Genomic DNA, 27,160 nt, shown 5'->3' with positions numbered 1-27,160 from the left:
AAAGGCTGCAGTTACTATAAGTGATTGGTAATAGGAGATAATGCAAGAAACAGGATATGAAAATGTATCACCTTTGGTGAAAACTATGAGAATGATTCATAGAACTTAAAGGAAAAAATTATGATTACTATTTTCTTCCTCCCATGAGCTTCCTCATGATCCAATCAATAAATTCTGATTTAGCCCTCAGAACTTCTTGGTTATGGAGAAAAAGACTCCAGGAAGGTGGTGTGCATGCAGTAGTTGGGAAAAAAAAAAAGTACTAGCTGCTTGTAGTGCTTGAGTTGGCTTTCTCTCTTGGATTCCCTATCCATCTTTAGCAGTGAGAAATTATGTTCTCTGTGCTTTCTCTTTAAATAAATATAATATGCACATATATACGTGACTGTGAAATTCACATGAAAATATTAAGTATAAAACATGTAAATTCAAATTGTGAACAGCTCAGTGTGGTCCAAGTTTTACAGTAAAATTAAGCCACATAAAAAACAAATGCCTCAAAGAAACAAATGCCTTGATGTAGTCTTATTTCTTTGGATAAGTGCCTTTTAAAGTTAAGGAGGATGTGAGATGAGAGTGGCTCAATGAAAAAGATGTAAAAATTGTGGAGTTTTTCCCCTAATAAAAATAAAACTTTTAAGTCTCATATTTCTTCTTTTCAAATGCTTGTTACTTTTATCTTCTCCCCAGATTATCTATTCTAATCATTTTTGTAAAAATATCAATACTAGGGTTTTATTTAAAATAGGTACACTTTGGGACATTTCTAAATACTCTGAATTACCTATTTAAATTACTCCATGCTGGAATTTAAAATCACTTTTTTTGCATTCAGTTACTTAAGCAAGTGGATACCTTTCAGCTTATATTCCTTTATATTTGAACCATGAGTAACTCTATTTCTGTTCAGTAAATTAATGATTGTGGAAGAGCAAAATTAGGATATCTCCAAATACACTATAGTATAATATTGTGAGACTTTCTCATTAATATTTTGTGAAAAAACAAATTTAGGTGAAGGTGAAGTTTGTAGATTGGTACTCAAGATTTAGTAGTTTTAGGATCTTTGAAAGATATTGTATATCAAAATTCATTACTTCTGAAATGTTTATAATTGTATGACATTTCCTCCACATAGCTTGTTTTACTAAAGAAAGAGGCAGTTATTGGTATAAAGTATTGCATTTATCAGATACTTCAATAACTGTTTAGTAATGCAAAGGAACAGAACACTATAAAGAAATTACAAGAAATTTGGCAAAGACAGTATCATTAGTCGCAGCATGATGGGTTGTGTATTGAATTAAGTCTCATAGCGTGACTCATATCATCAGACATTCATATAGGCACACCTCAAGTCTCTTTCAAATTTCCTTTGTGAGGAGGTATCATTTATATGTTACAACTTGTGAGTAAGAATGTGTGTATATACAGGAGCATGGGTAAATGTTAATGAATCTGGTACTTTGTCTTGTGAAGGATAATAACTTTGAAAATATTTTTCGAAATGTCCTGTCGTCCTGCCTGTAGGTATAGAGATGCTCTCTTGTAACTCCAAATACAGCTGTGACAAAGGTAATGAAGGTCTGGGTTGATAGGCTTAAATTCTTGCCTTTATGCTTATTTGTGACTTAGGCTACTTGGGACCATAAAGTAGAGATTCTTTTCATATATTGGTCAAATAATTCACCACCTGTTGTTTGGAAATCGGATAGGCTAGGGCAAGTCCTCAAGGGGTCAGAGACAACTTCTTCCCTCTATGTACCAGGAGGAAAGGAAGCTTCTCATCTCTTCAGCACCACCCCCAAAGCTTCTTGTGCACCAAATCCAGTCAACCCATTGTCCAAGGACCTGCCCACTTATGTTGCCCTTCACCAGGAACCCCTGGTGTCTGCTTCAGCCTGATCAAAGCAATTACAAGCCCCTTCCACAAGAAAGCAGAACCTCTGGCTTTCAACACTTGGCATACCTTAAAGACTTAGGAAATTTTCATCCTGTTTGTGTTGTTTATAAAATAAATTTCAATGTACAAATTCGGGATTACATATAAACTAGTAAGCGATATGACTTGCCATTGCTTAGAGACACTGACTTTTGCCACCTTGGACATTGAGGAAGATAATAGTAGTAGTTCAGCATATACGAAAAACATATCATTAGCAAATAATAAGACATTTGTGTAAGATGCATATTGTGGTTTTTTAAAGGTTCATTCCAGCCCATGAACTTAATGTGAATGAAATATTTTATTAAAATAATGAGGAAGAGAAACTTGGACTGTTTGCAACCACTACAAAATATTTTTCTGGAAAAAAACCTTGACAGTGTTTATATAATGTATACGATAAAGCAAAACCTTTCTGTGACAAATAACTATATCTACTGTTATATTCCTGGTCATAATCACATCACTAAGACTTTAGGTCTGGAGTATCCAAGATATGAATACTATTTTTTTTTTCAAATGTTCATTTATAAGAAAGTTTATTTGGTAATTTGCTGTAAAGAATCTCATAGCTTTAATATCAGGTATATTACATTTAGAGAAAAATTTAATACTACGTCTTGGTTTTACATACAAATCTAAACTCCCTTTGGAGAGTCAAAGTACTTTATTATCTTTGAAACATTTACATTCTCGTGTCACTATATCATCTCATTAGTTGAGTTATCAACAAATACTGATTAAGTGTCTCCCATTTGTAAGGCACCTTATTGATTGCAGATAATGAGACTCAGTTTTTCTTCTCAAAAAAAAAAAAACCCTCAAAATTTAGTTTTGTGAGGGTAGGTGGAGAGGAGGGGCATGAGTAAAAATATATAACCATAATAAGAGGCAGTGAGTGAAAAATGCCACTAGAGAGAGATACTGTGTGCTATGAGATTCACACAAGGAAAATATGATTCTAGCTGTAAGAGGCTTTATGATGGATATTGCATTTAATATGAGCCATTATAAATAGATAAGATTATATAGGTGAGAGAAGAATTACAAGCTGAAGGAAGAGTGCTTTTGCAAAGACATGGCCGAGGAGAAAAGCACGGTGTTTGAGGCGAACATATACTTACTCCATCACCTCTTCCACCCATACTGAACTACTGAAAGTTTGCTCAAGCTAGTGATGCTTTGTGTCACAGCTTTCTTCGCTCCCTCAACTTCCACATCCACTTCATCTGTGCAACTCTTAAGAAATTCAGCTTAGACTAATAGGAAACCTTCCCTGAAACCTCAAGGATGGGTTAGGTGACCCTTTTGGGGGCTCCCATTGCACCTGTATTCACCCTATTGAAGTACTTCACTTTATTGTAAATGTTTATTCACCTGCGCATGTTTTTTAATGAGGCACAGACTGTGCTGCATTCACCATTGTATCCATGCTGCATGGAAGGCACGCAATAAATACTGACTGATTTTGTAAGTTATAATATCTAGTCTTAAAAACATTTTAAACACCTAAAATATTCTAGATATCGGTGAGTCGCTGCCTTCAAGAAGCTCATCATCTAGTACAGTGGTTCTCAAAATGTGGTTCCTAGACTAGTAGCATCAGCATCACTTGGGAACTTGGGGGGGAATGCAAGTTCTAGGGCCCCACCTCAGACCTACTGGATCAAAAACTGAACTTTAAAACACAGCAATCTGTTTTAACAACCCTTCCACGTGATTCTAACGTGCTAAAGTTTGAGAACCACATTAAAAGAGAAATAATAGGAGACAGCTATGGCCATATTGATGAAGGACCTATTTGAGGAATTGATTCTTTAGTTGAGCCTTTGGAGAACTTTTCAAAGATTTTCAAGGGAAGAACACTTACACTGTAGCAGTATTTTGGACCTGCAAAAGACTAGAAGCAGAAAGACCAGTTAGGACTCTGTTTTAAGTCTAGTGATCAGGTACCCAAGCCAGAACTAACGCAGTAAGGAGAGGCATTAGTTGCTAGGCCCTGTTCTTTAGGACACATGGATTAAAAAGGGGGAAGGGTGGTCATATGTGACTCCATACTCTAAACTTGAGAGGATAATGGGGAACTTTTCGTTGTTGCTGTTGAATGAGAGCAGAGAGATGATGAGTTTGATTTTTTTTTACTTTTTTTTGGTGAGGACAGTTAGCTCTGAGCTAACATCTGTTGCTAGTCCTCCTCTTTTTGCTGAGGAAGATTGGCCCTGGGCTAACATCCATGCCTATCTTCCTCTACTTTATATGTGGGACGCCTGCTACAGCATGGGTTGATAAGTGGTGCGTTGGTCCGCGCCCAGGATCCAAACCTGCAAACCCTGGGCCGCCAAAGTGGAGCGTGTGAACTTAGTCACTACGCCACTGGGCCAGCCTCCCGAATTGGATTTTTAAAATGTTGCATTTGTTTGAACTACCAGTGTGATATTTAAGGGAGGATGCTTGCTCTCATAGTATCTTGTGCTTTAGAAGCAGACTTGAATGTGAATTCTGGCTTTGCCACTTACTGTATTTGTAATCTTGGCCAAGAAAACTTAATCTCTTTTTACTTCAGTTTCTTTGCATATAAAATGCGTTTAATAGTTTACCTCATAAGGCTGTTGTAGGAATGAAAATATACATAAAAGGAATGTAATATAGATAGGAAGAATCTAGCATAGTGAATCACTAGTGCTTGATTATTCAGTAGCTATTTATATGGGTGAGGATGAACTGAACTATTAGAAATATGTCACTAGAGTTCTTGATAGGAAGCAGGGATGGTTAGAGAGATTCAGGAGTCATGTAGAAAGATGTTACTGGAATCTCTGGGAAGAGAAGAAGGTTATTATGAGAAGACAGCGTGAAATATTAGAAAAGGGATCTGACACTTAGCCTAAAGGAGACACCTACATTTATTGGTTGTGAGGAGGAAGAAAAGATGGAAGACAATCAGATATGTACCAGGACCATATTCCTTTACTCGAGCTAATCTGTTGTGATATCATCTATTTGCATTTTCCTACCCATTCTGTGTATTAAAGTTGTAATATAGTGTGACTTTGGAAATCTAATCTAATCATTTAGCCTATGCAAGAATATTTAAACATCTCTTGGCATGGAGTTCACTATTTCACAAGTCAGCCAATTCCTTTTTGGATGTCTTTATTAGAATGTTTTTCTTTATATGTATCCCTAACCCATTATCTCTTAAAATTTTTTACCTTATTTAATTCCTTCACATATTAGTGGCCTCTAGGATCCCTTCTTCCTTCTTTCAAAGCTCCCTCTATCTCCTAGTATAGAAAAACTTGCACTACAGCCAATGTAAAGAATACTTTGCAGTCGTTCTTCATACTATCATATCTTCACATTGTTTCTAATTCAGGTCTATCACACTTAATATTTTAAAACTCTAGCCCGAAACTTAAATGAGAAAATGGAAAACTAATCTTGAAAAATGATTAAATGCCTTGATGTATTTTACCTATTTTGACATGTGTGTACCATTGCATTGAGCTCCTAGCATGGGGGCTCCCAAGTTTCTTGAAGTTGTAACACACACACTTAACCTCATTTAATCATACCATTTACTCATGTTCCCCTATGATCTGTCGACCATAAGTATCTCAATCACAGTTAAAGAGAAGTAACTTAATTTCAAGAATTCACTACACTTCATTATATGGCTGAAGATATGTTAGGATATCTCAGAACCAGAGCTGGGAATCATTTCTCCTGGAGCTCTAGGACCATGTCATCATTGCCCTTGAATAGAATGTAGTACAACCCAATAATAAATGGGGGCAATTGTTAAGAATTATAAGTAGTAAAGACAGAAAGTAATGAAGAAATGATCCAAATTAGGAAGTTTGAGAAAGGACTCAGTAAAAAAACGACTATTTTAATGAAAGGCATAAGATCTGGTTGCTGTTTATGTGTATACAAGTACTGGGGTGGGACTGGTATAGCTAAAACCTGCCTATGTTATTGAGAAAAATGTTACACATAGGCTGTCAATTACCCAGCCAGCTTCATTCCCATTCATTAATTTCTACATGAACCTGGCTTAACACTTAAGTGATGTATCAGCTGAAATCATTCATTGAATCAAAAATCAACAAACAATGTAGTTCTTATTGAGCACAGCTGAATAATAAATTTGTTTTGCTAATCATCTAACAGTGTAATGCACAGAGCAGAGGTGATTTCCTCATCACCACCTTTTACTGTTTTAAATAGAGTTGTCTTTCTGGTTCTGTACTTTATGTAGAAATTTTCCATCCATAACAAACAGTCTTAATTAGAAAATTCTAAAATTCATGATTTTCTAACTGGAATTTTACTATTCATGGACTAGGTCCATTTATTTTGTTGATTTTGTTGTTTATAAAAATTACTCAGGTTTATTGCCAAAAGTTCAGGAAATAAAAGTATAAAAAAGAAAATGTATATCGTAGTCTTCACTCCCATTTAATGTAACCACTATTAATGGTGTTGTATATCTTTCTATGTTTTCTATATCAATTTTTTTTTTACAAAAGTACAATTGAATTACATTTGCTATTTTGGGAACTTTTTACTACACGACAATTTTTATATCCCTTACTAATGGATATTTACATAATGTACAATTTTTGGTTGTTTAAACCAGTTAAAACAGTACTGCAACGTACATGTTGCACATTTATCTCTATGCTTTTATCCAATCATTTTCTTATGGTAGTGGAAGTAGAATTTGGCAGCCAAAGTCGTATAGTTTATATGGATATTGATGTATATTTATTTACTTTTGTTTAAAATATTGCTAATATTATGTCAGCGAGAGTGGGAAGGCTGATTAAAAAGTAGAAAATTATATAATTTTCTGCCATTAACTAACGTTCAGCTATAAAATTAAAATCCAACCAAATTAATACTTTCTCATCAAAAAACAATTACACTTTCTCATGGGAAAACAATTCTATTTTTTGAAATTGTGTGTTCAAAAAGAGCATAGACAAAGTGTGAAAGAACAGGATGAATCAAATTGCGCTGAACGTTACACAGGGAAAGACCATCTAGCCTTAAAATGTTTCACTTAGTCACAATGATCACATCATAGAATAAAATGGAAAGAAGTTGATGGGTAGAAATCAGTGTGTAATTCATTGCCAAGGATAGATGAGGTGAAAGAAAGATATGGCTGTCATATTGACTTCTTTAGTATAGGTAACAACTATTTGAATAAATAAAATCGATAATAAAATGTGGTTGTTATTATTAATAAGTTGTTCATAAACTCTTTGTATAAACAATACGTTTTCTCCCTCCAAACCGGAAACTCAGAAATCTGCTCGCATATTTTTTTGGCAAGCAAAATGAACACTTAGATTTGGACTCACTTTGCTTTGACTCTTGACTTAAAGAAATGGCTATAGGGACACTACTTAGCTATCAGAGGAACTAGAATCAATATAATGTACCTTTGAGCACATAATAATCCCCACTTAAATATAAGGGGAGAAATTTGACCAGTTCCATTACTGTAGTTGATCCGCACTAATGTGACTTTTTTAAAACTGGCAGTCTCTTATTCGAGTTAGGCGAGTATCATAATAGTCATTTTGATTCTGAGACCACTGAGGTTTTAAGCATTATAACGTCTCGCTGCTTTTTTGTCGTCTTCACCATCACTCAGTTCAGCTATAGTAGAGGTTATAATTTAAATGAATGCTCAGTCATCATATAAACCAAAGTCTCCCATTATCCTACAGTGGCTGCAGTCCAGCGTACCTCTTCATCATAGTCTCTGGGGATCTGTGCTTCTTTTGGTGGAAGTGCTCATTCTTTCCAGCTTGAGCATTATTTTCCAGGCGAAAACATGAAAAATCGCAGACAAAGGAATCCATTCCCTTTCACGTGGGTGCCTAGGAAGAAACTAGATCGCTGTTGAGACCATTTGCTAAATCCTGCTTGCAATCCAGGATAAATTTTGACCCAATGTATTTATGTAACACATCCGGGAAAATTCTAATCCATTAGAATTGGGATAAAGGGTTCTTCTCTCTTTTAAATGTGAAATGTATTTTTTTAAACCTTGGAATAATAGATATTTTTAATGTTTCTTTAAAGCGTAGTTCTAGGATTTCAGTTACCTGATAACTGCATAACTAGTCCATCTTAAAAGCAAACTAACAAAAATTATTCTATGTTTAAAATTTTAAAAGGATGATGAGTGAAGTAATTTAACATGGATAACAGTTGAACCAGGTTGCAGGGCATTTATCATGTACTTTGGTTATACAGTATGTTTTGAGGTGGTATTCAAATAGAATGGCTTTATTAAATTTAGCACATTGTATTTTAAGTTTATAGGGTCATTTGGAACACATTTCCAGTAGCTGCTGCTCTGGAGTAGTATTACCTTGTCACTTTTTATTCTATCTTTATAGCATGGTAAAAGGTTTATTTTATTGATGCTGTCGTCTGTGCATCAGAATGCTGCCTTGGTGTGTCCGTACCAGCTATTGGTAGTATAAGGTCAATCTAATTTAGAGACACTTGCACCACATATCTCTAAAAGATGGTGATGAGAAAGCATGTAGTGTAGTTTGTAAGCTCAGGACGTTGCTAAATCCTTGTTTTCAGGCATGCGGATTTCTTGTGAACAGAGCTTGGATCTAGACCTTGCACAGCATTAATGACATAATTTCTTAAAATTCTAAATTACTCCATTGGTGGGATACCGTTTTAATCTCTGCCTTGACGTGGTAAATGTCCATTATGTTTCTCATAATGATATGGACTCTAATGCAATAATATGGTTAATCAAAGATAAAATTTCTTTCTTGAGTATATATCTCCTGAAAATTGATAGGATGGTACACCAATGATGTGATTTACTTTTTTTTTTTTACTAATCTTATTAAAGGGGGAGAACATTAAATCTTTGAATACTGTACCTCAATTTTATTGTAATGATTTTGCTGGTTACCAGGTGGGGTGGCAGTTGAAAAATTTGGTGAATGCACTACGAGAGGACCCGAGTGGTGTTATCTTAACTTTGAAAAAGCGACCTCAGAGCATGCTTACCTCAGCACCAGCTTTACTGAAAAATATGAGATGGAAGCCCCTTGCTCTGCAGGTAATGAAGCTTAATCATAAGTCATACACCATCATTTTAGCCATAGATTATCTCAGTAATGCTTCTTTATTGTGCCTCATCTCAGCAGCATATGGATTAATCTTGTATGCTTTTGAAAATTTGTTTGTGAAATGATCTCTTCACAGCTTATCCTAATAGGCTTAATTGTGATGAAATCTGAAAGTTACTGTAACTAAAACCCAAATGGTAAAGAACTCTGCCTTAATTTGTAAACATTTAAAGCATAATTCCAAAAAAACCCACAAGTTATTTCAAGCCAAAATATGGATAGAAATGAAAATGAGAGATTTCATTTTGTGATATAATCTTCTATTTGAAAGTTATACCTGCATATGCTTCTTGAAGAAACTAGATGATAGTTTATAGAATTCTTTTAAATCAGATCATAAGATAGTAATATTTATAAACAGTAGATTAAGGAAGTTTTAGATAATAATGAAAATGTCCCTCTTACATTCCTCCTGACTGATGATTTTTCTCTATTCTACCCTGTAGGGTAGCAAAAATAGGCAAATTGTTACATTAGAATTTCTGCATTTTTCTTCATCATGAAGCATCATTCTAAAAGATTACTCTCGATGTTGATAAATTATATTCATTAAGAAACACAATTATCTAGGAAGTTATGAAAATATGATTCTGATTGATGAAAGACAAGGAAGTAATACATTTTCTTCCATTTCAGTCAAGATATAATCTATAAACACATAGAAGAAATTTTTGTCCTTCACAAAACCTAAATTTTTAAAATAGAACACTAGTACCTTTCTTAGAAGTCCAATTTTTAAAAATTTAAATTTCCCATTGAAATAGAACATTGTCCATTGTTCAGATTAAAAAGAAAAGCAGTATATGAAAATGCCGTTGTTATCACTGCTATGTAAATTGTTATTGTTTTATATTAATACCTTATACCATTCTTAGATTTTTTTCCCTAAAACCATAAATACTCCATTACACATGAATGGTCTTATAGATTATAATTTCTCATTGTTTAAACTTTACTACTTATTGGCCTCAAAGTTGTATTATACTTAAATAACATAAAAACATAAAATGTTCTAACATTAAGGTCTTTAAATTTTTAATGTGAATCTTTCTATTTTTCAAATGAATATATGTAAAACTATATTAATATGTTCAAATACATTTGACTTGCAATATATGTTTATTATCAAAAATTTTTAATGATCATTAAAGTTCAGAGTTCAGTGTTTGACTCATTCAGTCATAGATTAGCTGATCAGACTTTCCCATCAGGTCATTTTATTTTCTTGCTGCATTATAAGTTGCTTTGTTGTTCCACTCTGTAGTTTTCTATTGACATGCCTTCCCCAAAGATCCTTCTTCAAATCTGAGAGGTGGGAACCCTGAAGAAGAGGCCCATACTTTCAGTTACTAGGTTTTCTTCTCTATATATGTGTAGTTTAATTTAACAACTTCTCTCTGGTCCCTTCTATTTCATGGTGAACACCAAAAGACACTAGTTTCTTATTGAGTCATGAACTCCAAGGGAATATCTCTAAAAAATAAATTGATAATTTGGTCCCCTTTTAAATTCTTTTCCACAAGCACAAACTGGAGAATTAAGGTAATGACAGATTCAGTTAAGAATCACTTTTATACAAAATGCTGAAATAATTGAAAGACCAACCTTTCTTCTTTGCTACACGTACATTTGGTGTGCATATTCAAAGCTAGAGAACAAAGACTTTAATTTTTAAAATTACCTCACATCATTCCTTTATTATAATATAATTATAATAGATTTTTAAGGCACTGTTTCTAGATTCATTCCTAAATGCCAAGAAATGTGCCTCATCAGATCACTAATTATATTTATTCCTCATTGCCTGTTCAGTTACTCTGAGTATATTTGTAAATTTACTTTTTGAGAATGCTGAAATCAGAAAAAAGAAAATCAGCATTTACGTTAAGTGGTTATATGTATCGACATTTTTTGTGTTATTTCTACTGAATTTAGTTCACCTAAAATGTATTGTCCAAGCTCAACTCCTTATAGATAAACAATACTGTTGAGACTGGGAGGCAACCTGCTTTCAACTTCTTTGAAAATTTCTTCAGTAGTTGACTTTTTATGGAGCTGGAGGAAGAGTACAGTTTTTAATTAAATACTTCCTAATGGTGGTAAAACAAGGTCCTTAGGAGTAAGGTCAATGGATAAGTCCTGTAACATACCACCCTACTACCACTAAATCTCCCTAGGGTCTATTTTGAAGATCTAAAATTGTACCATTACAAGGTTCTTGCTTGATCTTAAAGCTTTGGCCTGTGCTCAAATGCAAAGACACCGGAAGCCTAATGGAAACTCATGGTCAGAAATTTTATAGAATGTAGATTTTGATACAGCCAAAGATGGACAAAACCTGAGGGTACCAGGATCTGGAGATTGAAGGTAGACTGCCTCCAGAGGGGGGAAAGTCAAAGAAATGGTGGGATGAGGTCTTGCAGGCAGTTTGGGATTCTTTTGTGACTTTGCCTGAGGCCACATATTTTTCCTAGTGGCTACGAAAGGACCTCAGATGTGGAACATAAGTGCTTAATGTAGTAACAATCCTCTGTGCAGAGCACTACTACCATTCTTATTGTATTCTTGCTTCTGGTATGTGTACAAATATGTTGGAGCTAAAATACCATTAACTCACCTAAATATAAATCTTCAGTGTTCAAACCTGAAGAATTGGACATTAGATTATTTCTTTTTTCATAGGGTATACCAGTAGTCTACTAAGAATTTTTTAAAAGAGAGGTCACAAAAAGAAACAATCTGTGGCTATTTCATCTTTTTCTTACACTATACCAGGCTTAATTTACCTACTAGCATTTTCGGATAAAATACGGCAAAGTTCGTATAGTGTGGAGGTAGACACTAATACATGCATCTAAAAAAAAAGAGCAACTTTATTCTAACATAAGGAATAATTATTTTTTAAACTAACAAGGAAATAATTTGTACCTATACAAATGAAACATAACCTTATCTACCCTAAGATAGAAGATTGTTAAGGAATACTGCATGTTTTAATGAAAGTAGAAGTTTTATTTCTAAAATATTTTAAAAGGATAGTAACTTCTATTATTAATCAACTGCAGTGATGAATTTTGATTTGGATTTTCTTTTGAAAATCATTCATGGAATTATAGCCAAATAAACAAAAGCATACAATTCAACTTCATGCTCACAGAGCAATTTCATTAGTACATTTCATGAAATTTGGCAGCTCTTCTGTTAAACTCCTGGTTTCTCAAACATTTTGCAATAGAACTGAAAGACTTTAGATACCTTAGCCAAATACTACAGGCAGATTTAATCTGAAGTTGAATTCTGTTGTCGTCTGCACCCATTTTTAAATGGTAGAGATGTTTTACCTGAGATAGAATTTTTATTCTAAGAAAGCAAACCAGAGATTCCCTGCTTTCTGAGAGCCATTTTTAAAGACATGTCCTTAGCAGCACCCTCTGCTAATGTCTTGGATTTTGGTAAACATGGTGATTGCTTGTGGTCAAGTTCTTCCAGTTCAATGAAAAAATCTCAGAGAACTATTGATAAACCTCAAGGTATATTTTTTGATGTTTGTGGTTTTAAATAAGTGTATGTAGGTCACAGGCATGAGTGGGTGATGTCGTTTCTTCTTACAAGAGTATGTATGGGAGAAGTAGCTGGCCACCAATAAGAATGTTGATTGAAATCATCACTGGGAATCAATAATTTAACATTTAACATTCAACATTTAAGAACCCAGCTTTTTTGGTGAGAATGCATCTCAGAAATGATCACTAAAATCAATGCTGGAATTCAACGTACTGATATAGGTTTCATTAAACACATTTTTTATATAAAATAGTATCAAGCTGTATCATTAGAATTATGTTCCTAAACTGTATTCTGATCCATTAATCTCTCATATCAATATGATGGTTTCTTGTGTGGTTTTATGCTTTTCATTTTAAATTTTATTGCTTAGCATTACCTTGATGCCATTTTTACAAGATATTTAATCACTTGGAGCAGAAAAAGAAATGGAAAGCAAATAGTCACAGCAGTGAATTTTTGTCTATCAACTGGTGTAACAACTGAAGAACACTAATTGATTAGGTTACATTTCAATACATACAGATAAGAATAGTTAAGTCGTTCTGTAAAAATCAAAAAAACATAAGCAATAATAAAATTTATTTCAATATCCAAGTTATGGGTTGGGGTAACTGAAAAAACCGTTAGTAACAGAGTTTATATGTTTCTGAGAGCTTTTACATGTTTTGAAGAGGAAGATAACTAATATTAGGTATGACACTAGAGAAGAAAATAAGTTTTAACTAAAAATGTAGTTGTGCTGACTGGGAGGCAGAAACAATTATATGTTTTACATGCTCAAATTAGTAAATAGCTGCAAGCAATTGTCACATCAAATTTTTGTTCACCAGTGTTTAAGCAAATTAATTAAAGGATCTAAATTACATTTGTGTTTTTCAGCCAAATGCTTTCAAAATGTTAACACTGACTACATATAATCACCTAAAATGCAAAAATTATTTTTTAGTTTTTTTGTCTTTAGATTCCATCTTTCTTTAGTTAATATCCTAAAAATGATATTTACTGTAAATTGAAGAAATTGCAAGTCCAGTTTGAAGATTGCAGTATTAACTACGCCAGTAAGACTGGACAGCACAAGAAGAAATACCCTAGTCGTAGTCTCAGTACAATGTGCAAAATTTGATGATTCAATGGAAAAAGCCATATTGTAGTATAACTCTAAAGTCGATATTAGTTGTATGTTTTTTAACTACGTACATATTTTTATGCACATATATCTGTATTTTTTTAACCTATATAGATGTGGTTCCCTGATCAAATCCATGGTTGGAAAAAATGTTTGTTTTCTTGGTAGTCTGATAGGAAAGGGAAGATTACATGCTTATAAAAGAAGACTCAAACTTTTTGTATTTATAAATTTGGATTCTAGAAAAAGCTATGAAGAAGCTGAGAAGTGGGAGAATTTTGAATGCATGTGTTTCCCTTGCTTAGGTTCTTTTCAAGTAATTTACTACTTAAGAAAAGCTTACCCAGGAAAGAGTATGCCCGATAATTTTCCAAATTGATCTAATGTTCTTTATATGGTCGAGAAACTTACAAGATTGTATGCAATGTCTTGCCTCCTAAAATCCAGAAGACATTTTCTCTGGAGCATTTGTTTAGATGATTAAGAAGACAGTTGCTAACATAAAACAATATTCTGGTACGTGTGTTGGGAATTATAACAAAAATGTGTTTGAACTGAGTAAGGACTTGTGTGAATATTCTGTGCTAGAATAACGGATTTTGTGATCCATTTGAGTCTATGCTTATTCCCAAGAGTCAACATAGTAAGTGGCCAGGTTTTATACTTGATGTAATCATTCATGTTTCAATGGGTATTTTCCCCCTAGAAGGCAAAGCAAGCTCTTTGTGATCTTTGCATTAGCGAATTTTAGAGATAACTACATAATGTGTAATGCACTGCTTTAATCTTGACTGTTGGGGCTGTCTTTATGTCATTGGTTTCATTCAAGACTTTCCATAAGTATAGAAGTTCTTTTCTCATAGTCTTTAAGACCATTGGGGTTTCAGAGGTACATTGATACATTCCAGATGTGCTCAGTTACCTTAGAGATGTGAGAATTGGGGGTACAAGAGAAAGACCTGAGCCATCAGAGGATTTAAAGTGAGATTTCAGAGATCGCCTACAAAAGCTGAAAATTTTATTTTACAATAATCACAATCTTCCAGTGATTTGTGCCATACCGTATTGTGGGATACACTTTGAAAATATTTATATAGTTCAAACTGACAATACGAAAAATGTATGTATTCTTTTTACCTAGTAGATTTCTGAGTCTTGTTGACAGTAGTAAGTTATCATTAATTGACCTAAGGTTATAAATGTATATTTGAAGAGATGCATATGATTGTTTTATTTAGGATTTGGATATTTTAGGACATCGCATGCCAGTGCTCCCAGAAATCTATCATAGACTTGTTTTAGAAGAGTAACAATATATATGCAAATGTGTCTTCCCTGTTGGAGCCTCACTGAATATGTGGAAGGAAAGCTTTATGTCAGTAGGACCATTTAGATATGAAAACTAAATGTTATAACAAGGTCCTTCCAGGAAATAAACCCCTTTGGATAGAATCCACAATGGATCCATGTCATATTTGGGTGCATACCCTAGTGGATCAAGGTTATACTGAAGCTTCATGCTTACTTGAGTAACAAGGTGCAGTCTTAAAATACCCTTGTATTTTATACATGTGATGATAGTTCTTAATTCTCTTCCTATACGGATTTTATCAATTTAAGAGAAAGAAGCAAAACGGTAAAATTTTAAAAATTACCCTTTATTTCTACTTTTTTTCTTAAATTGGAAATCCTTTATAGTACAATGATAACTGCCTTTCTTATACTATGTTATGAGCAAATGATTGAAAGTAAATGTTGCCAAGATAGGAGAAGCTATCCTTCTGCATTATTAAGCTCAAATATTTAGGTATTTTTTCCGAAACTAAGGAATATGCCTATTAAAATTTGAATTGAATGTTGAGAGATCTTTTTTGATTTGAAGGAAGCTGTATTTGTGACTTCTTATGTATTTTCACACACCTAAATGGTTATTGGTAATAGGTGTAATTTTAATGCCACTTGTTACAACTAGGAATTTCTCACTGATAATTTCAGCTAATAGCATCATTTATTCTGTGCTTAATTTAGTCAAATCTTGCCTATCTTTCTAATGTTCTCTAATAACTTTTTCATTCTTTTAGTCATTTAATTTTGTACTCTCAATCCGTGTCCAAAGTTAGAAGAAATTTTAAGAGATTATAATTTTAAAGTATCACAAAGACGTCCTTTTGGGTTAAATAGCTATTTCCATTTTCCCATGAAACTTCTACTTTACCATACTTTATTTTTCCATTGATTAACATCTATTTTTTTAAATGAGATTCTCAAGAAAAATGTTTACTTTTTAGTTTGGATTAGCTTGACAAAAATAGTACTAGAAAAATTAGTAGAAAAAATATACTGAATAGATTTAATATTGACCATGCGTTTTACTTGGTACAAGACATATTAATTAGCCGGATGATACCTGCATGATATGCCAGTTGAAATATTTTCTGTGATTTGGCAGTTAATAAAATAGTTAGCCAATTGAGTTAAACAACAGGATTGACTATTTTCTTTTTTCTCTGAAAGAACAAGTTGTTTTTTTCAACCAGTTCAATTAATTGAACCAGCTGGCACAATCAAACCTTTTACCTATTTAAACATATTTGAGTCTTTTTCTTCTATGTGTTTGAAGTTTAGCTAGTCACATTGATGACATTAATAGCAACTCCTTGCTGAAAATAGAAACCTAGAGAAAATAGCAATTTGAAGGAAGTTGACAAGGCTAATATTTAAATTTCCTGGAAGACTAAAGGCACAAGTATCCTAAGTAGACAAGTCCAGGCAGGATAAAATATTCTGTTGGTCCTTATCTCGCACTTCAGAGGTATTTAAAATATACTTGTAACCATTGACTCCTACTTCTTTTTTCCTTCTTTCCTTCCTCTTTGTTTGGCGAGGGCAGGAATAGGTAATAACTAAGAAGAATTATCTTTAGTTCTATAGATGGTAAAAAAAAAAAAAAAGGGGAGAGAAGTCTTCAGAATAGAAATAGTGACCCTAAAAGAGAAGAAAGAGAATAAAATTTGTTATTTTTTAAAATGCTTGTGTGTTTTTAGAACTTGTTTTTAAGTTCACTTGTAATATTAGGATATTTTAAAATAAGGGAGATATTAGAGCATTTAAAAAGCTTACTGAATGTAAGTTTTTCTCTCACAGTGCATCTGTTAGAAAGTTTTGGAAAGTAATGTATTGAATGTTTTCTTTACATTTTTATAATGATGAAATTTTGATCAGACTTGTTGTTTAGTGTCATCTGTATTTAATACCAAGATGTCCTGACAGAGAGGAAAACAATTATATACACTCACATCACAGTGACTATATATATAGTTTAAATACCTGATCTAAGAACCTGTCATTCAAAGATCTGTTGTAGACGCATGTAATATATCCTTAGAAAGAATACCGTTCTTCATTTCCTCAGGTTTCATGGTGTTCATCTGTACAGGTGACTTCTGATTACCTATATAATCTCAGGATTTCTCATTGCCAAGATTTTTGTTTCTAAAAGACGCATAGCTTAACTGGACGCTATTCCAAAATCAGCCTAGTTAAACATAATACTCTTTTCTACATACTTTCATAATATCTCAAAATTCTTCAACTTTATAGTTTGGGTTTTTTTTACATCATATGAGATAGAATATTGTAGAGTCCCAAAATATCAATTCTTTTTCCCTTTTCTCTTTCTTTAGTTTCTATTTCACAGAGATTAAAATTTAACCGTCATTTTGGCAGGATGTGTGATTTCAGGCTATTAAGGTGAGCTGTGTAACAAGGAAGGTCAAAAACCATGAACTGAATCATAAACTATGTAGCCTACCCCAGTGACCTACATTGTACGTTGTATTTATGCTTGGCTTTTTGAACCAATTTTGTTTATCTGTACAAAAGTATTGTCACAATATAAAATAGTTGTAATATGCCATCTTTTGAGTGTCCAGCAATACGTGTTAAAGTAATAGAACTGTGGGTCTATATAGATGTCCTAAAAGTGTTTTCATACGGGCTAAAATGGCAACATCTTGTCATGTGAAGGTACAGTTCATTTTGTGATCATTATTTTTGTTTGCGATTGCACTAAAATTCTTATTTTTAATGTTATTGTATGTGTAGCTAAATCAGTAAGATCTGTAAGATAAACATGAAAATTTGTGAATTTTATTTTCACTTTAGGATAATTTCTTGAACCACAAGATCATTTCCTCAAAATGCTGTGAAGCTTAGAACTGGGAGTGCTCTTAAGTTAACACATCCTGATGTATTGCTTATTTCAGTATATGTACTATCTTAATTTACAAAAAACTTATTTAATACTTAAATACAGGCATGAAAATGAGATCTATAGCTATGCAACTAAAGATGATTTTAAACAATGATAAATGCGTGTGCCTATGAAAGGTGAAATGATTGTGTCACACTAATAATAACCATACTTTTGAAGATGTACCATAAAATGGCTTTGAGAAAAGAGTTAGTTGTGTTTATAAAAAAAAAAGTACATTTTCCTGGAAAATACTCTCTCGTATTGGCCTTTCATACTCCATTTTTGTAACCTTTTCTCAGATTCTGTGACATTCTACTAACTTAGGAGTATGGTGTATCTTTTTTGGGAAAAGATCTGAAATATCTTGCTTGTATATCAGTCAAGATGTGAGTGAGCTAATTCTTTTGAAAGATACTCTTTATTATCTTTCTTTCAAAGATGGGAATCTAACAAAGCAAATTTAATTTAAACAAGTTTCTGACTGTAAGATAAGTCTTCCCATTCTGAAACACTGCATGGTACTATTACCTTATAAATGGCTTTTACGTGGTTATACCATAGCATAAGGTAAGTTGGGAACTAAGTGGAAACCTCTAAAGTAATAAATTATTTGTTTTTGGAGATTCAAGGAATATCCATGTGCTAAATAAATAACATGCTTCTGATTTCAGCCAAGTTCAAAAACTTTGCAGAAATAGATCATTTTAAAATGATAACTATGTGTCGTTGTTGTTGTTGTTTTGTGTGTTGTTTGTGTGCGTATGTATTTTCTTTTTCATTTTAACCAGCCTCTTATACCTAGAAGTCCCACAAGCAGTGTTGCCACGCCTTCCAGCACCATCAGTACGCCCACCAAAAGAGACAGTTCTGCCCTCCAGGATCTCTACATTCCCCCTCCTCCTGCAGAACCATATATTCCCAGGTATAAAACTAACCATCATGTTGTTCTAGGCAGCTTCCATTTAAAGACTAACTGCATGTAAACTCTGAAGTAAATTCTCAAGGAACACCTTGAATATTTTCTCAGTTAGGAATTCTGAACACATTCTAGAAAATCATTGCATTATAGAGAATGCACTTTGGTTAATAATAATAATAACAATAACTAATTTGTATTAAGTACTATTCATTAAATATCTTAGAAACATTATCTCCTGGAATAGGAAAGTAATATTAAAGAACAATTAGTATTATATAAATAAGTAAAAAATAAGTGAGGCTCTTTGGCTAAGAATCCCCTGGAAATCTCACGTTACTTTGAAGCATTTTATACTTTTTTTTAAAAGAGAAAGTTATAGATAACTTTTATGCCTTCTTAAATGTATATAATGAGGGAGTTTGGTTTTTTTTATGATGATGGAGAGTTTTTTTTCCCCCCAATACTTCTGTATCTACAATTTCCACTTGATTAGGTCATTAATGTTTCTTTCAGAAAGTAGAGAGAGTGTACAAGAGAATGAGTTGCCATTAAAGTCTATTTTCTAGGTTTCTTGAGGATGTATTTCCATTTCATTCCAGATTCCTATTTGAAATTCCTGGCAGGTATGGAAGACTACAGCTTTGCGCCATAATGCATTCTCTCCAAAAGCATTCTGATATCCAGCCTTGTGGAATACAAAAATTATGGAAAAGGGCCATCAGTAAATGGGGATAATTAATACCTATCACAAAAAACTTGATTCAATTTTTAAATTAGTTGTGCAGTCATTCAGAAACAGTAATTTAAGTTCTCTTGTTTTCAAGCCATACTTAATATTAAATTTCTTCAGTATATAAAGGAACTGAAATTCCTTGTTTTAATTAATTTTCACTTTACTTTAGTACACCTAATGTTTCATACTATTAGATATGATAGTATTGACATTTTATGATCTAAATGCTATGTGACAACATGGCATGTCCACAAATACCGTTAACCTCTAGTAACAAAGCTATAGTTTTGCAAATGTTTTAGTCCTTATTTTTGAGAATTAAATGTAGCTGTGGGAACGTGGTTTATGAGAAGATATAATTTACTAAGCTGGCTTTTCATATATGTAACATATAATTTACAGTCTTATGTGAAATTTACAATCAGATGTACAAATCCATTCAATATCCTGGTCAAATGCAAGTTGCATTTTAATTCTATTAAAATAGTGTCAGACTTTCTGAATACTCTTGCATGAGAAGCAATAAAAGCATGTGTGTTTCTAATAGGAAGTGACTCTTTTTTGGTTTTTTTCATTTTAATTGGAAAGATTTTTATTTTAGTCCAAATGATTATTTAAGAGGCCTTATGCTTCAGAGGGCTACATGTACAGATAAACTTCAGAATATTATTTTTTATCAAATCTCTGCAATTTTTTAATGTTCTTTCCTTTTCTCTTGGATAGGGAGAAACTTGTTATAAAAAAGTGTTTCCTAGACAGAAAGTATTTAAAATACACTTTAGAAGACAAAAGAGTAAAATGATCCAGTTTTGTCCTCTGAGTGTGGTGCAGATATGATTAAGCGAATATATTGAAGTTAATAAAAATCTTGAACATGCTATTTAAAAATATTAGAGAATGTAAGAAGTTGAAGTATCAACATAGTGGTACTTGTTTTATCAGTATTGCTTGAAAGCTCCATACTTTTTAGTAAAATTCATAATTAGAGTTTATTATCTCACTTTGATTCTTAGTGTGTAATTTAACAGAAAATTCTAAATAATATTTTGAGTCAAATTATTAGTTACCCACACTGTCGTTTGATATAGCACAGTCAGAACAATCCATGCATCAAAGTCCGTTTATACCACAGACTTCTATAAATTATCTGTATTTTCTGGTTTGACTTGAAGTTATAGTTGGAACTTTTTGTAGTTGTCATTCTTTTTATAGATACAGCCTTGGCACTTTTTTTCCATTTTCTCATTTTGAGGATGAATGTGGTTCACCTAATTTAACTCATCTGAACATTTCTTTTTTCCTATATTAAAAAAATTTTTTATGTAGGATAGGCATTTTGGTGTTATGTGAACATATATAAATTATATGTTTAATTTGAATGTAAATAATAAAGGCTTTCTCATCTTAAAACCAAAAAAACTTTAAGAATGGTAGGGCTAAGTTGTCAAATTATGTAGAATTTTTTTCACATGATTACAATTCTTGGAACACATTTATTCCCGACAAAAAATATGGTTGCAAAAGTGCCTTTTTTCTCTAAAAGAGAAAACACTAATGTATGTGAATTGACTGAAATTTAGTCATTTTTTTATTATGTCTTATGACTATATACAGTTCCATTATCATAGTATGTAAGGAAATTTTTGTACCTAAGTTTCTATGATGAAAATTAAGATTTTGTAGGTCTTTGCACAACTATGAAGTTTAAGCACTAATTTTTCTTCCTAATTTTACTATCAACCGTTATATATAAAGAAAGTCCAGTAAAGAGCAGTGCTCTAACTTTTCATCTGTTCCCTTTAATCCTTTTTTGAGCTAAAGTATAGATTTATTACATACATGTATAGATGTATAACATTAAGAAAAGGTTTTAATAAATCTTTACAGCAGAACAAATTAATACATTGAGTTCTTCAGGGGCTCATGTTGTGAGTGCATACATACACAGGCGCACACACAAAGGCACACAGAGTTAGATACATAATACGTGTGTCAATTCATTCTACTGCAAAGTTTGTTTTTGGTTTGAATTTCTTAATTCAGCTTTATTTGAGTGCATTCCATATAGATGGGTTTTAGTAAATCTTCCTCGTTGGTATAAAGCCTCTCTTCCATATCATTATTGAGTAAGCAATACCAGCCCTTCCGATTGTCTGCCACAGGGCATGTCCATATAAATAGAGCATGGTAAGTTAACTAGGGCTGAATCTCCCTGTGATCTCAGCTGCATTAACGTTCATGTTGCAGGCCTCACAGAAAAGGCTCTCCATTTGTTGATAAGTACAGCCTTAACTCCGGTACCACGAGTTCATTAGGGCTGCTTCCAAACTAATTGCAGTGTCAATTTCCTTTTGATAGAAGACTAACAGTAACAAAAAGTACCAGGCAATTTGTTCAAGAAAAGTTTTTAGCTAGCTGAAAATAAAGTTCTACATGGATTTTATATTTGTTTTCTTCATGTTGCCTAAGAACTAGCTATGTAGTTACAATTTGGTGAGAAGCAATGCTTTTATTTTAAAAAAATAAAAGAGTGAATGACAGTGTAAATGGCAACCTCACCTTGTGATGAGTTAAATACATAAGACAGCTTGCTGATTCTGTCAGTTTTTAGAATATTATTTATGACTTTCTACATATTTTAAATACTAGGAATATAGTTATCTTCATTTGAACAAACCTAATCTAGATATTTGTATCCAGATACAGAAGTATAGTATACTATAGTATAGAAGTATAGTATTTTTGCTGCACTGAAACTCATATTTTGGAGTTGACATTAGATTTATAAGCTCATCGCCATCTTATAAGATGTACTATGTCAATTAAAAATTTGTTCTTTTTATTTGTCTTGTTATAATTCAGTTTATTCTGTTGATTTAAGATTTACATCTTGGCACTTAACATAAAATTAAATTTTTATCTGGTTCGATAGCATTCATGGCAGTGTTTAGGGTAGAACTGGAAACAATTAAGAACTAAGAATAAATAAAATTAATGATCCCACAAGGGAATAAACATTGCATTTACATTCGTAGTCATGTTCTAGAAGACAAGCTCTTCTAACAAAAATTTTATAGCTAGTCAGTGAAACATATCATAAAATAAACAGGGTGCAATTTAACCAATCCTAAATGGAATATTTTTACCAATATACCACTCATAGGCTCAGTCACTTGGGCTGTGTGAGTAATACTATGTGTGAGTAATAGTTTTAGGGATCCCATAAATTATTAGAGATTTTTCTCTTTAGAATCCTATAGAAGAAAAAAATCAACTTGCCATCATCTTAATCCCAGTCCTTAAACTCCATATTTTATCAGATTTCTCCACACTCTCTCCACAAGAAATGTTGCTGATATATAATGAAATTTTGATATATCCATTTAGAATGAGTTCTATGAATATATATTTTTTTACTATTAAATGAGATACATAGAGCTTAACTACTGAGAGTAATTCTTTTCATTAAGGTTTATTTAAATTATTAAGCTGTTTGGAATTCTTAAAATACAGGTTTATATAGTGGTAATTTGGATTTTAAGGCTGCAGTACCCTTACAGGGGTGGTAGTTCTTAAACACATTTTTGTCTTTAAGCATTGCAGATATTACTGTGAATCAGTTAGGTGAACTGACAGAATAAAGCTATATTATTAACATTGTTAACATTATACCTACTGTCTTGAGCACTAAAAGCAATTTCTGTGCTAAGATGATTTCCTTTGTATGCCATAGTACAGTGAAAATGGACTAGAGCAGGAGTTAGAAGATTCATGACCCAGTTCTACCTCTGTCATTTTATTAGTGGAGTGACATTTAGGCAAGTCATTTAGCCTCTCTGAACCTGAGCATTTTTTTTTCCTGCAAATTAGGAATAATTAAAAATTGCCCTATAAACCTCAATGAAAGTCTGGAAAGATCAGAAGATAAATTTTATAGGAAGGATATTATTATTATTTTAGACCCTCTCTGCCAATTACCACCCTAACACTTTCCTACATCCTTCTCCTTTACCCTTTCTTTAGGGATGAAAAAGGAAACCTTCCTTGTGAAGACCTCAGAGGACATATGGTGGGCAAGCCGGTACATAAGGGATCTGAATCACCAAATTCATTTCTGGATCAGGAATATCGAAAGAGGTTTAATATTGTCGAGGAAGATACTGTCTTGTATTGCTATGAATATGAAAAAGGAAGATCAAGCAGTCAAGGAAGACGAGAAAGCACCCCGACTTATGGTAAGAGTTCTTCTCTTACATTGACATAAGAACGTGTGTCTGGTATGGGAATCTCGATTTCTTTTCATAGGCTTCTGAGTTATGAGAATTTCTTGATAGCTTTTGAATCTTCATAGTTAATCTGTTTCTGTCACATGCTTCTAAGTGGAATCTCAACAATATGAGGCATGACGTTAAAAATTATTCTAAATTTTTCAAAGATAAGCAAGAACAGTAGGTAGCCTTTTAGCTCATTAATGATTTATGAAAACCTTTTTGAATCACATGTAATTTTGGTATGTTGGATATTACCAAATTGGAATAATTCAAGGGTTTTTTCTTTCTTTTTTTAGTGAATACATTATTGTTGACATGACTTCTTTAAAATAAAATTATGTCCTTATTCTTCAGGGATTAAAAAATTCATTAGACTTTTCTGGGGAAAATCTCATCTCGATTTTTATATTTTTTAAAAAGCTGCAAAATTTGAGTGGAAGTGGATTTTAAATAGTCTGGACATACTGTATTTAAGGGAAAGATAGGCCTAGAGTTACCCTGTCCCTAGGATTTTTTATCTTTGACTCCTGTTTTCCCATGCATGACCAAGCAAGTAAGCCAGTCACAGTTACTTAGAATTGATATAGTGTATCTGAAAGATTTGCAGATAAAGTTGCCTAAAGTTAACGTGCTAAAGCCCATGGTCCTGTTGTAAGAATGAATGGATTTAATTGGAAGTCTGTGCTCCTCCCTTTCCAATTTTCAAACTAATCATTTTCAGTGAGGAGCTTGTACTTTGGGAAAGGACAGGTTCCCTGTTGATTAGTCCCCACTTGATCAGTGAGAGCTGAGAAGAAGGAAAGTTGTTTTTAACTTGCCGTTTCCACCTGCCCCCATCACTTGTCCATCATGACCAAATGCTTCCCTCCTGTGGTCCCAAAAGATTAGTCATCATGTATCTTATTACCCATGGATTATTTCCTTAAAGCTTTTTGGTAATAATTGTATATGAAGTTTTACCCAAAATGATCCTAAAGAATAGGAACCATACTTATCTTACTTTGTGTTATTCTCTGTACATGTGCTTTTTATCATAAGAATAAGTAAGGGTATTTTTTAGCATAGCTCCTTAGTTATACTACTCTTGTGGCACTTATTTTGAACTATCATAACTTGAAGGTATTTGCACCCTTGCTTTTCTCCTATTATATTGCACTCTGCAATATAGAGGCCTGCCATCTTTGTTATCCCTACCCCTGCCCCATCACATAATATAAGATTTTTGTTTTTATTTATTCATTCCACAAATACTTATTGACTACCTGCTGTTGGATAGGCAGTAGTGCATATCACCTCTTCTTTTTTTTATATCCCGGATTTTCTGGCTATTTTCTACTTGTGTTACAGTAGATAAGAATGTTTAATTTAAGGGGAAAGTATAGTCACCAGATGAATTTGATTACTGATAGCTTTATAAAAATTATGTTAACTAAGTTCTTACTTGAATGGCTATGAATCATTAGTCCCTTCAGACTACAGTTTAAGCACCTAGTGCCATCATGTTCCACAAATCATATGTCTCTTAATAAAACAGAACACTGTTTAAATTTCAGAAAATTTAGATATCCTATAGATGTCTGATATATTTTTGTAAACCACTTAGGGGAAAAAATGTATGTATGCTTAAAATAGGGATAAGGAAGTAAAACAAATTTTTTTTTAAATTTTTGATCCTGAAAGTTTTTTTTAAAACTTTTGAGCCTAAAATATGATCTGAACCTTCAGTGGAGATACTTGTAGATATTTCAGTGGAGATTCCCTGAAGGTTGTGCCAAGTAACTTACACTTAAACATATTTAATTTAAAATCAGATTTTAAATAATAAAACTTACCTGTCACACACATGAATTTGTGGCCATAATTTTCCCAAAGATTAGTTTATGTGTTAACTCATTCATCTAACATTTCTTGTTTACACAAAGTCAGCCAGGCCCTGGGGATGCAAAGGTAAATAAAATATAAGTCCTTCAGAGGGAAGAAACAAGCAAAGACATGCATTGCAGTCACTTCAGGGAATTAGGAAGATGTGGACAAAGTGCTGCACCATCCCGGAAGCTGAAGCCCCAGAGTCGACTTGGGAAGTCACATAAACAGATGTGACATTTATGCTGTGTTTTAAATGATGAATAGCCATCATCCGGGGTTTCTAAATGCTAGTTATCTCCACCACATACCTGGCACTTTCTCATACCTAGGTCTGAGATCTTAGGGTTCATATGAATCTCTCAGCCCAGACCCTAAAGGCCCCAATACAAATTACTGCAAATCTTCACAAGCAATAATCGATGACAACTTCTTTATTTAACCTATAAAGTGGTCCCATTACATGGACCCCCAAATGTGACAATATTCTCTTGGATTTAAAAATAATGATAATGAAAATACATGATCCTGCTGAAGTATATTGCAAAAAGAACTAAAGTACAAAAAAGTTTACATTTGATATTTTCTGAAAATGACCGTAATTTAACTTGTTAGCACTTGTGTGATACCTTAAAATACAGTGTATAAGTCCTTTCGCCTTAGTATTCAACTCAGTTCTTAGTCGCAAATACCCTTATCTTGAAGTGTATGGACTTAGCCACCATTACTCTCCTATTAACTTCCCAGATTACCTGTTTACTCAAAGAGGTTTAGAGTTAAGATTATAAGAGTCTAGATAGGATTTTGAGAAGCAAAGGAGAAACATGATTCAGTTCTTAGCATGTGCTTTTGGTTAAATATGTATGTACTTGTTATATTCTCTTACTATATCCATATTTAAAAGTTAGACATAAGACAAAAATATTTAGGGAAGTTCTGTTATTAGACACAGTGACAGAGAAACACAGATGTAAAGAAAAATACTAGAAAATATCCCAGTTGTGTGCTTTAAAATATATTGTCTAACCAAGGTTCTTGTTTTATATCATGGACCGACTAGGTGTTGCTAAGACTGAGTTAAAAGAACAATTATTTGCCCTAAGCTATTAGACAAGTACAATATGAATAGACAGTGGATGGCACTTCTAGAAAATAAGTAAATAATAACTGTTGAGCTTTTATATATGCCAAGCACTGTTCTAAGCATTTCAAAGGCATTAACCCATTTAATCCTCACAACAACCCTAAGAGGTAGATACTAATAAATTCCCTATTTTACAGATGGGTTGAATAACTT

At 32.9% G+C, this 27,160-nt stretch overlaps 1 protein-coding gene across 4 annotated transcripts in view; it reads left to right on the top strand.

Annotated features, from left to right (window-relative positions):
• CNKSR2 (connector enhancer of kinase suppressor of Ras 2) overlaps positions 1-27,160 on the top strand; it is a 251,073-nt gene that overhangs the window by 127,781 nt on the left and 96,132 nt on the right. For 2 of the 4 annotated variants that reach the window (XM_004435189.3, XM_004435188.3), the window contains exons 9-11: positions 8,913-9,059; positions 18,866-18,999; positions 23,753-23,964. In XM_004435189.3, coding sequence (XP_004435246.2) covers positions 8,913-9,059; positions 18,866-18,999; positions 23,753-23,964 — 493 coding nt within the window. The remainder of the gene's footprint in view (positions 1-8,912; positions 9,060-18,865; positions 19,000-23,752; positions 23,965-27,160) is intronic. The other 2 variants (XM_087427479.1, XM_014791159.2) reach the window with 1 other exon arrangement.

This window comes from Ceratotherium simum, chromosome X, assembly GCF_057802395.1.
Source record: "Ceratotherium simum simum isolate JZ-2026a chromosome X, ASM5780239v1, whole genome shotgun sequence".
Taxonomy (NCBI): domain Eukaryota; kingdom Metazoa; phylum Chordata; class Mammalia; order Perissodactyla; family Rhinocerotidae; genus Ceratotherium; species Ceratotherium simum.
Note: the sequence above shows the minus strand (reverse complement) of the source record. Positions and strands in the feature narration are given on the sequence as shown.